The 12,627-nt window shown below is 37.9% G+C and overlaps 1 protein-coding gene across 2 annotated transcripts in view; it reads right to left on the reverse strand.

Annotated features, from left to right (window-relative positions):
* NELL1 (neural EGFL like 1) overlaps nt 1-12,627 on the reverse strand; it is an 868,290-nt gene that overhangs the window by 35,216 nt on the left and 820,447 nt on the right. For both annotated transcript variants that reach the window (XM_004263922.4, XM_004263921.4), the window contains one exon: nt 9,479-9,672. In XM_004263922.4, coding sequence (XP_004263970.1) covers nt 9,479-9,672 — 194 coding nt within the window. The remainder of the gene's footprint in view (nt 1-9,478; nt 9,673-12,627) is intronic.

The following is a 12,627-nucleotide window of genomic DNA, read 5'->3' on the forward strand; positions in this document are numbered from 1 at the left end:
TATAAGTGAAAATGGAAACACAGCTCTCAAAAATCCATGAAATGCAACAAAAGCAGTCCTACAAGGGAAGTTTATAGCAATACAGGCTTACCTCAAGAAACAAGAAAAATCTCCAATAAACAACCTAACCTACCATCTAAAGGAATTAGAAAGAGAAGAACACACAAAGCCAGCAGAATGAAGAAAATGATAAAGATCAGAGAGGAAATGAATAAAATAGAGACCAAATAATAGAAAAGATCAATTAAACCAAGAGATTTTTTTGAAATGATAAACAAAATTGAAAAACCTTTAGTCAGACTCATAAGAAAAAAAGAGTGAGGACCCAAATTAACAGGATAAGAAATAAAAGAGGAGAAATAACAATTGATATCACAGAGATACAAAAAATAATAAGAAGAATGCTATGAAGAGTTTATATGCCAACAAATTGGACAACCTAGAAAAATGGACAAATTTCTAGAAACACAAACTTCAAAGACTGAATCAGGAAGAAACAGACAATGTGAATAGACTTATTACTAGTAGTATAATTGAATTTATTAAAAAAAAAAAAAACTCCCAGCAAAGAAAAGTCCAGGACTGGACGGCTTCATAGGGGGAATTCTACCAAACATATAAAGAAGAACTAATACCTATCCTTTTTAAACTATTCCAAGAATTGAAGAGGAGGGAATACTTGCAAATTCACTCTATGAGGTCAGCATTACCTTGATACCAAAACCAGGCAAAGACAGTACAAAAGAAGAAAATTACAAGCCAATATCTCTGATGAATATAGATGCAAAAATTCTCAGCAAAACGATGATACATCATGATCAAGTACGATTTATTCCAGGGATGCAAGGATGGTTCATACTTGAAAAATCGATGTGATACACCTCATTAACAAAAGGAAGGATAAAAATCACATGATCATCTCAGTAGATGTAGAAAAGGCATTTAACAAAATTCAACATATATTCATGATAAAAACTCTCATCAAAGTTGGTACACAGAAAACATATCTCAACACAATGAAAGTCATTTATGACAAACACACAACTAAAATCATACTTAATGGTGAAAAGCTGAAAGCCTTTCCTCTAAATTCAGGAATAAGACAAGGATGCCCATTCTCACCACTTCCATTTTACATAATACTGTAAGTCCTAGACACAGCAATTAGACAAGGAAAATAAATAAAAGACATCCAAATTGGAAGGGAAGAAGTAAAACTGTCACTAGTTGCAGATGATAGGATACTATATATAGAAAACTCAAAAATCTCCATCAAAACACAATTAGAACTAATAAATGAATTCAGTAAATTTGCAGGATACAAGATTGATATACAGAAATCTGTTGCTTTTCTATACACTAATAATGAACTATCAGAAAGACAAAATTTAAAAAATCCCATTTGAAATTGTATCAAACAGAATAAAGTACTGAGGAATAAATTTAACCAAGGAGGTGAAAGACATATACTCTGAAAACTATAAAATGTTGAAGGAAATTGAAGAGGATAAAAAGAAATGGAATGATATTCTCTGTTCCTGCATTGGAAGAATTAATACAGTTAAAATATCCATTCTAGCCAAAGCAATATGGATTTAATGCAATTCCTATCAAAATACCCATGATATTTTTCACAGAACTAGAACAAATACTCCTAAAATTTATATGTAACCACAAAAGCCTCTCAATTGCCAAAGCAATCTTGTGGGGAAAAAAAGAGTAAGAGCAAAGCTGGAGGTATCATACTCTCTAACTATACTAAAAAGCCACAGTAATCAAAAGAGCATGGTACTGGCACAAAAACAGACACATAGATAAATTGAACAGAATAGACAACCCAGAAATAAACCCATGTACTTATGATCAATTAATCTATGGCAAAGGAGGCAAGAATATACAATGGGGAAAAGACAGCCTCTTTAAGAAGTGGTGCTGGGAAAACTGGAGAGCTACATGTCAAATAATGAAATTAAAACATTTCTTCACACCATATGCAAAAGCAAACTCAAAATGGATTAAAGACCTCAATGTCTTTAATAACCATAAAGCTCCCAGAAGAAGATATAGGCAAAATATTCTCTGACATAAATCATAGCAATATATTTTTTTGACTCTGTCTCCTCAGGCAAAGGAAAGAAACAAAAGCAAAAAGAAAAAAAAAATGAAATGGGACCTTTTGCACAGCAAAGGAAACCGTTGACAAAACAAAAAGATAACCTTGTAAATGGGAGAACAGGATAGAAAGCCCAGAAATAAACCCACACACTTATGGTCAATTAATCTATGACAAAAGAGGTAAGGATATACAAAGGAGAAAAGACAGCTTCTTCAATAAGTGGTGCTGGGAAAACTGGACAGCTACATGTAAAAGAATGAAATTAGAACATTCTCTAACACCATACACAAAAATAAACTCAAAATGGATCAAAGACCTAAAAGAAAGGCCGGACACTATAAAACTCTCAGAGGCAAACATAGGAAGAACACTCTCTGACACAAATCACAGCAAGATCTTTTTGGATCCACCTCTTAGAGTAATGAAAATAAAAACAAAAATAAATAAGTGGGACCTAATTAAACTTAAAAGTTTCTGCACAGCAAAGGAAACCATAAACAAAATGAAAATACAACCCACAGAATGGGAGAAAATATTTGCAAACAAAACAACCAACAAAGGATTAATCTCCAAAATATACAAACAGCTCATGCAGCTCTATGTCAAAAAAACAAAAAAACCCAATCAAAAACTGGGCAGAATATCTAAATAGACATTTCTCCAAAGAAGGCATACAGATGGCCAAAAAGCACATGAAAAGATGTTCAACATCGCTAATTATCAGAGAAATACAAATCAAAACTGCAATGAGGTATCACTCCACACACATCAGAATGGCCATCGTCAAAAAGTCCACAAACAGTAAATGCTGGAGAGGGTGTGGAGAAAAGGGGACCCTCTTGCACTGTTGGTGGGAATGTAAATTGGTACAACCACTGTGGAGAACAGTATGGAGGTTCCTTAAACAACTAAAAATAGAACTACCACATGATCTAGCATTCCCACTCCTGGTCATATATCTGGAGAAAACCATAATCTGAAAAGATACCTGCACCCCCAGTGTTCATTGCAGCACTACTTACAATAGCCAAGACACAGAAGCAACCTAAGTGTCCATTGACAGAGGAATAGATAAAGAAGATGTGATACATATATACAATGGAATATTACTCAGCTCTAAAAAAAGAATGAAATAATGCCACTTACAACAACATGGATGGACCTAGAGATGATCATACTGAGTGAAGTAAGTCAGACACTCATATATCACTCATATGTGGAATCTAATTTTTAAAAAATGATACAAATGAACTTAGGTACAAAACAGAAACAGTCTTACAAATACCAAAAACAAACTTACGGTTACCAAAGGGGAAACATGGTGGGTGCGATAAATCAGGAGCTTGGGATGAACATACACAGACTACTATAAATAAGATAAATAACCAACAAGGACATATTATAGCACAGGGAACTCAATATTCTGTGATAACCTATAAGAGAAAAGAATCTAAAAATGAATGAATATATGTATATGTATAACTGAATCACTTTGCTGTACACCTGAAACTAACACAACACTGTAAATCAACTATACTCCAATAAAATTAAAAAACAAAAAATCAAATCAGACCTAATTCAACTTAAAAGTTTTTGCACAGCAAAGGACATTGACAAAACAAAAATATAACCTAGTGAATGGGAGAAAATATCTGCAAATGTTATGACCAATAAGGAGTAATATGCAAAATACATAAACAGCTCATACAATTCAATTAAAAAAAAAACCAATTTAACAATGGCAGAAGACCTGAATAGACATATTTCCAAAGAAGATATACAGATGGCCAACAGGCACATGGAAAAGATATTCACCATCACTAATCATCAGAGAAATGCAAATCAAAACCACCATGAGATATCACCTCACACCTGTTCAAATGGTTATAATCAAAAAGTCTATAAATGACTAATGTTGGCAAGGATGTGAAAAAAGGCAACCCTAGCACACTGTTGGTGGGAATGTAAATTGGTACAGCAACTATAGAACATTGTATAGAGGTTCCTCAAAAAACTAAAAATAGAACTACCATAGGATCCAGCAATTCCTTTCCTGGGTATATATCCGAAGAAAGTGAAAACACTTTGAAAAGACAGATGCACCCCAAAGTTCATAGCAGCATTATTTTTAGTAGCCAAGATATGGAAGCAACCTATGCATCCATCAACAGATGAATGGATAAAGAAATGCGATATGTATATACAAGGGAATATTACCTCAGTCATACACAAATAAAATGAAATTCTGCCATTTGCAACAACATGGATGGAGCTAGAGGGTATTATGCTTAGTGAAATAGGTCAGACAGATGCTCTATGTTATCACTTTTATGTGGAATCTGAAAAATAAAACAAATGAGTATAACAAAACCAAAACAGACTCACAGATATAGACAACAAACCAGTAGTTACCAGTGAGGAGAGGGAAGGGGGGGTTGTGTAACATAGGGGCAGGGGATTAAGAGATCCAAACTACTATGTATAAAATAAATAAGCAACAAGGATGTATTTTACAGCACAGGAAAATACAGCCATTATTTTATAATAACTTTAAATGGCATATAATGTATAAAATATTGAATCACTATTGTATAACTAAAACTAATACAATATTTTAAATCAACTATACCAGTAAAATATTATAACAAGACACATATAGTGTAACAACTCACATTTTTCCCTATGGATTCTCTACTACTAAATATTTCTAAGAACAAGAATTCCACACATACAGGAAAGTATTTGTTATTATTAACTGATAAATAAAAATGAACAAAAGTGGGAAAAAAAAGAAAGGGAAACACAACCTTACGGCATGCACAGCCAACTCCTGCCATCAAGAACACCCTAGACAGGAAGGTATTGATAATGGTGCTGGTTAAGTTCTGAGAGCAGAGCAGAGCAAAGCAAAGCATTTTTATGAGTAGCTGCAGGATTCTAGAAGTCTAAGATCTACCCTGGCCCCAGGGACAGGCTGACTCATCCCTATTCTTCACTCTCGGAGTGAGTGCCATGCTGAGAATGGCAGGGCTATTTTACTGTCAGCTCCTTGCAGAGAGGGTTATTCTCTCCTTACCTGAAGGAAAAGCATGAAGCCTTTAGTTTCCCTACTGTGGCCACCTTCCTCAGTTTCTGGGCAAAGGCTTATACGAGGCCAGATCAAATGGCCGGTATTCCAGACAATTTCAAGGCAAAAAAATCTTCTAACACTTTACCCAACTTCCTTGTCACAGCTCTTTGGCCCTGACTTTAATATGAATGGTGGGTGACTGCTTATAGTTTCTATTTCTCTACCCATCTCTGTAATTCCCAGAAAAACTCAAGACCTGGTTTTGCTCAGGTCCTCAGTATTATATTTACTTTCAGGATGAATGCTTTTCTGTTTAGTTTACCTTTCTTTTTAATTAAACAAAAATAACAGCAAAACAGAAAAACAAAAACAAACCCTCTGAATGAGGCCCAGATATGAAATCTGGCCTTTATAGCTTTTCTCTTTCTCCCACTGGATTTTCCAGCTACTAATGACAGTAGTAGTAGTAGGTAAAGGTGTAGGTACAGGAGTAAATTGCAAATCCTGTCTCTTCACTTGAAACTGGCACCTCAATTCTTTCCACCCAGGAAAATGGGCAGCTAAGCTTCCAGCATGTCTCTCTGAAGCTTTTTTGTGCCTACATTATAAGCACACACATAGCCCCAGAGGCTGAGTGTCTGACATCATCATTCATCAGGGCCCATCATTTTACTTCTGTGTTAGCTCCCAAGTGATCCTACCTCTCTTGCTCTTTCAGGTTCTCACCTTTACTTTCCTGAACCTTTACTTCAGCCTAAGTGGTATCTCTCCATTTAGCCTTGATCTCCCCAGTCTGTCCATCATGCTGTCAATCAGACCACGATTAGGCCACACTAATCCTAAATGAAAAAATCTCTCGTGATCCTCAGCTGCTCACTTGCTCCTGATATTCTAATCTCAACATTCACTTCGTATTTCCTTTAATATATATCGTTATGCTTCTGTTTCTTTGTTCTTGTTTTCCCTCTGTTTGGAATTCACCTTCCCCACACCTCTACATGGATAAATTTCTCATCCTTTAATGTTTCCTTCAAAGTTCACCTACTCTGTGAAGTCATTCCCTATTGCTTTCTGCATCCTCCCAGAATATAGAGCATACGTCCCCTTCGTATGTTCCCTCAACAAATAAATTGTTCATGACTCTACCATGGCATGACAGGTGGTTAACTGTGTATCCATTTCCCCATTCACCTCCATGATCTCCAATATAAATGTAACCACTCATACTAAAATGCTGCATTTCCTAGAAACTAATAAAGCTGAGACCACTCTGTCTTTCCATGTAGTACAGATAGAAAACAAAAATGTCTCCATAAGGCCCTGGACAGATTTATGAAAGGAAAAGCCACAGATGGGTATCTGTGAAAAGAAATTGGGCTGTAACTAGGATTTAGGGATCAAGCCCAGCGAGAGAACCATTTTTCACTCTGGGTTTCTGTGATCTGGATAATGCTGGAGGAACGTGGGTTCCAAACAATTCAGCAATTATTCTGTGCCTAATCAACTAAGGGGTCTAAAGGTGCACAAAATCATTGCCACTGTCACGGAAGCACATGGCATCTAAGCAAAGCCCAATCCATTTGCGCTAGCCTAGCTCTATCACTGAACTCCACTCAGCTGTGGACATGTCTCAAGGCCACTTTTGTCCACTGGCATGAAACATCAGCTAACCTGATGTACTGATTCTCAAGGGGGAAAGAACTTTGACTTTGCTTCTTTCAACAGTATGCCTTGACCCTTTGTTGGCTTGTGTGATTCTGCTTGTGTGATTCTTTTTCTTTGAATTTGAAACATCAAGGGCATGATTAAAAAGCTAGGACTTTATATCTTAACCTTGATTTTACTCCTTAGCCTCTAAGATGATGCCATTATAATAGTTCACTTTGATGCTTAAGTACTGGAAATATTTCTTATCAAATCAGAATAGAATACTTACAACTGAAAATAATGGAAACAAACAAAGAGGATCGCAAATAAGTTCATGTTTTGAGGATGATCTACAGAATTTGATTCAGGGTTTCAGTTCAGCTCCTAAAGCCAGACCTCCTCCCCGCCCACGACCTCTTGGAAGCTATGCTATTAATGGGTAATTATTTTTTTAAAAAGACTTACGTAGAGAACTCTGCCCAGTACTTTATTCATAAAGGAGTGCAGTGGTGGTGGAGGTGCATTATATTAACAAAGTAAGAGGACAGGAATTGTTCCTTTCCTGTGGCAATGTCAGTCTGATTTCCAGAGGTCTTTGGAGGTACTTTAGGTGTCAAAGCAGAATAAGTCAACTTAGCCTGCTTGGATTATTGGATTATTAGCCCCACCAACTAATGAAGCTTTGGAAAATTCTTAATGATTGGTAAGTGCCCTGCTTTATCATGGACTTAAATAAAACAACAACTGAAAAATAAATTTCGGTTTCATACTCAGCTAAAGTCCCTTGCCTGTTCCAGGTACTGGGGATCTAGAAAGCCTAAAAAGGATTTGGGGTCAGGTTGTGAGCCTCCTCAAAGGTTTAGACAAACAATATTTTCTAGAAAAGAACTAGTAAAGGGATTCATCTTCATTTTGCTGGCTGAATGGAGACCTAGTTACCAACCTCTTCCATAAGCCTTTCTCAACTATTCTAACCCACAACAAGCTTTTCCGTCTCTCAAAAACGTTTGCTCTGGGAATTCCCTGGCGGTCCAGTGGTTAGGACTCTACGCCCTCACTGCGGAGGGCCCAGGTACCATTCCTGGTCAAGGAACTAATCCCACAAGCTGCGCGGCGTGGCCAAAAAACCCCAAAACTTTAGCTCTGAGTCAGTGCCACATGCTTAAATATTGTACTTAATAACTTGAAAACTTCTTGAGGGAATGTCCTACCCAGTCATTAACATAGTACTGAGTTGAGCATTGAGCTCAGCCAAGTTGGATTGACTGATTACTTAATTGGTTTTTATAAATGTCAACAGATGTCATCTGTAGAGGGTTACAGGACATGTAGCAAGATGAGAAAACTATAAAACTTGAGGCAAGTAGAATTCAAATCCCAGCTTACACATTTATATCTTGTGATATTAAGCGTACATTACTTCCCCTAAAACTTAGAAACTCAGTTTCTTCATCTTTCAGAGTTGTGCTATATTAAGTGGGACGCTGTTGTTAAATTACAGGATGCTTGGCATATAGGAGGTACTTAACAACTGGGGGCAATGGACCTAAGTTTAAATGCGGGGAACTATATTTATGTATAAGGGGAAAAATGGGTGTTATGGGCTAATGATCTAAACACCTGGTAAAACAGTTTTCCTAAATAGGTGTCCCCAGGTCTGTTGCAGGTGTGACAGACTTGAAGGCAGGTGAATGAATTGGGGGACTTTTCAAGGTCCATTTCTACTGTGTTTCCAGGGAACACTCTTGAGTTTATCAGGAGACCAGCTCTCTACAAGGCTACTAAGCAAGTAATTTCTCAGAGTTCCCCTGCCCGTAAGCCAAATATTAAACAATCCCATCCCGATGGGACATAAAAATACAATGTTAAGAGCTACAGGAAAGCAATATCAAAGGAAAATGAATAGGCGAGATCAACAGAAGAAGAAATAAAGCACAAGGAAATCAAACACTTCAATAGGCCCATTTTGCAAAGCATAAAGCAAAACTAGTTGATGACAGAATTTTGTTTTCAGAAGCATTAAACTCACTTCCAAACAACTTAACGTAAGGAATAGCCCAGCACTGAGAACGACAAAGAAGACATCATTTGGCCAGACGGCCTCGTACTATCATTACTGTGTTCAGAATGTATCAGAAGCCCACCTGTCTCTGACCACTGCAAGCAAGTGTCTGAGCCTTGCTTTTCTGGATGATGTCACCAGAAGAGTGAGCAAGTTCGTGCAGGTGATCATTTCAGAGAAAGAGAAGTTTTAATCAGCAGGACTGTAGAAGTGAGGGTTGAGGGTTCATTAAAGCTCTCACCCAGCTGACCTTAAAGGCACTGCCAGCTCTCAGCGGGAGGACTAACATCGGCTTCTCTGCCCTGCTTCCCCCCCCTCCCCCCCCCCCCCCCCCCGGGGTTCAGCAGTCTCTTTGCAACCCTATACCTCACTTTTCATTCCAAGCAGGTCTGCCTGCCACTCAGCAGCATCATTAGCTGTAGCTAGGATTAGAACAGGAGAAGTCTTTTCAGGAATCACGGGAGACCCATGACTCAACCACCTGGGGGAAAGACATGGGGAGGGAGAGCAGAGGGGGAGGGAGAGCAGAGGGGGAGGGAGAGAAAGAACAGTGACAATCTCCGCGGCACCACATTAGCCTCACCTTGCAGGAACAGACAGTACACCTGTCTTCTTTCAGAGTCCACACCTGCCCATTGTGCTTCAGTCCTCCTTCGTGGGGGCAGTCACCAGAGCAGGAGGGCCCAGAGGGACAGAGGCAGTCGAAGCCCCCTGCCAGGTTGATGCAGGCAGAATCATTCCAACAGGTATGAGTTCTTAAGGCACATTCATCAATGTCTGCAATGAAGAAAGCACGGAGCTTCAGAGTCCAGTCAAGATGATCATTAGAAAATAATCATCACTTGTAATAGCATTAGTTAACATTATTGAGTGTTTGCCTTGTGCCAAGTACTGTGCCAAGCTGTTCACATGCAGCTGAGGCTCATATAAGTTAAACAACATGTTCACTGTCAGATAGCTAATAAGTGGCCAGTCTGGGACTCAAACCCACAGCTGTCAGACTCTAATTACTAAATTATCCAGGAGCAACTCTGAACTGCTTTTAGGATATTCTCAAGAACCATGCCATCCAGAGGCCATAAATACTGCTAAGTCGTTAACAGTATGGATACACCCATGGAGATCTGGGTCTTATAGAAAAAGTGTGAATAGATTAGCCACTGAGTAGGAAGGAGTGGGCAATTAGGGCAAAACGAGTGAGCAATTAGGGCAACCCTGAGCCAATTAGGCTGCCCCCAGATCCTGGGGCCAAGGTTGAAAGAAAAGGAAGTAATTCTTGGAGGATGCCTTTCCTAATCAAAAACTCACCACCCTAATGGCTAGCAACATTTTTGCTCACACAAGAAAACATCTCAGAGGTACAGTTAGGATATGGCATGAATGCTGATGAAAGACACCATATATTTTGCTGTTTTTCATTGACAGCCAAGTATGGAAGGAAAACATAAATCCAGTAGCCCTCCCTGACATTCAGGGCTCTGGTGACCTTAACATCTCAAACACATAGCTGTCCAGCCCTGGTTTGAGTCCTTTCCCTGCAGACAATCTATTACTGCACAAGGCAGCCTATTCTATCTTTGAATAACTCTTTTAGAAACGTCTTCCTTTTGAATTATGGTTTTCTCAGGGTATATGCCCAGTAGTGGGATTGCTGGGTTGTATGGTAGTTCTGTTTTTAGTTTTTTAAGGAACCTCCACACCGTTCTCCATAGTGGATGTATCAATTTACATAATTCAAAAAGAGTTATGTACCACAATGTTCATTGCAGCTCTATTTACAATAGCCAGGACATGGAAGCAACCTAAGTGTCCATCGACAGATGAATGGATAAAGAAGATGTGGCACATATATACAATGGAATATTACTCAGCCATAAAAAGAAATGAAATTGAGTTATTTGTGCTGAGGCGGATGGACCTAGCGTCTGTCATACAGAGTGAGGTAAGTCAGAAAGAGAAAGACAAATACTGTATGCTAACACATATATATGGAATCTAAAAAAAAAAAAAAAGAAAAGAAAAGGTTCTGATGAACCTAGGGGCAGGACAGGAATAAAGATGCAGACATAGAGAATGGACTTGAGGACACGGGGAGGGGGAAGGGTAAGCTGGGACAAAGTGAGAGAGTGGCATGGACATATATACACTACCAAACGTAAAACAGATAGCTAGTGGGAAGCAGCCGCATAGCACAGGGAGATCAGCTCGGTGCCTTGTGACCACCTAGAGGGGTGGGATAGGGAGGGTGGGAGGGAGACGCAAGAGGGAGGGGATATGGGGATATATGTATATGTATAGCTGATTCACTTTGTTATAAAGCAGAAACTAACACACCATTGTAAAGCAATTATACTCCAATAAAGATGTTTAAAAAAATGTCTTCCTTACATTGAAATAAAATATATTATCTAGTACCTTCTACTTAGGTACTAGTTCTGAGGTCACTCAAGCAAAGTCTACTTGATTTTTCTTATGACAAGTTTTAAGGTATTTGAAAACATTAGCCATTTGTCTATCATGTCATTTGTCTTCTCCACTGATTAATCTACTGCCAAGTCCTTCAAATATCTTTCAGGTGACAATGTTGAGTTCAACACATTTTTACCGAAAGTCTGCCATGCACTAGGGTTCTTTGCACACTGGTACTATAAATGTTGGCAACGACTTATAAGACACTGTCCTCATGAAGGTGATAAAGGAGGAACACAGCAGTATGTATATATAACTGTTGGTAGGCTACTGAATGGTAGGCTTGACTCCTATGGTAGGTGAGAATAAGAACAGTATAAATTAACGTACTCTTCATCCTAAAATTCATGTTAAATATGTATAAAATTGTAGGCATTTGTTTAAGAATTATGGAACTAAATTACAGAAAAATAATTTAAGTGCCATTTCCCCCTAAAGTGCTCAAAGGCATAATATCAATTTTACTGCTAATATATATATATACATATATATATTTATAATATACTATATACATAGTTTCAAAGTTTTTCAGCATTCTTTTTCACAAGTCATGTCATATAATTGCAAGATAGGAATAGTTGTTTTCACTTTACAAAAGAAGAAACTAAGTTACAGAGATGGCTAAGTGGTCACACAGCTAGTATCTGTTAGAGCAAAGACTGTGTCCTGGGCCTTCTGAAAGGTGCACTGGAGTTCTTTCCACTACACTGTGCCAACTCAAGGTCTAAAGGCTTCTTTCAGCATACTAGAATATTCTGTGGTTTTATATACTTTCAACTAATTTGCCCTCTAGATATTGCAACTCATTTTCAAAGATAAAATATTACATGGATCCTCTTCAGCATTTTTAGCTGAAATTCTGAGAATGATACAATATGATTACTCAGTCAAAGTTTGGTAGAATTTAAAACTATTGTGACTTAAAAATAATGGAAACAAATGACCTATCTTCCCTTACTGACTGCATGCACTATATTGGTATAAAACTTGCCTTCACAGCCGTGGTACAAAGCAGAAGATGTTAAGGAATTCCAACAATATTTCTAAGACCTAGTTCATTATAAGATTTATTTTTTTTGTCTTTGTTCTACCAATTGTAGGCTCAGTCAAGACATTTAGTTAATGAATAATTATTCCTCCTTTGAAAACTGTGGAAATGATCCCAAATTATGCTATCTAGATTCCAGGTCAACTACAATCAGACCGCAATTACTTCCTCATTATTCCTGGTCAACACATAGACCATATGGTGCTCCCACCTAG

Source organism: Orcinus orca, chromosome 8, assembly GCF_937001465.1.
Source record: "Orcinus orca chromosome 8, mOrcOrc1.1, whole genome shotgun sequence".
NCBI lineage: Eukaryota > Metazoa > Chordata > Mammalia > Artiodactyla > Delphinidae > Orcinus > Orcinus orca.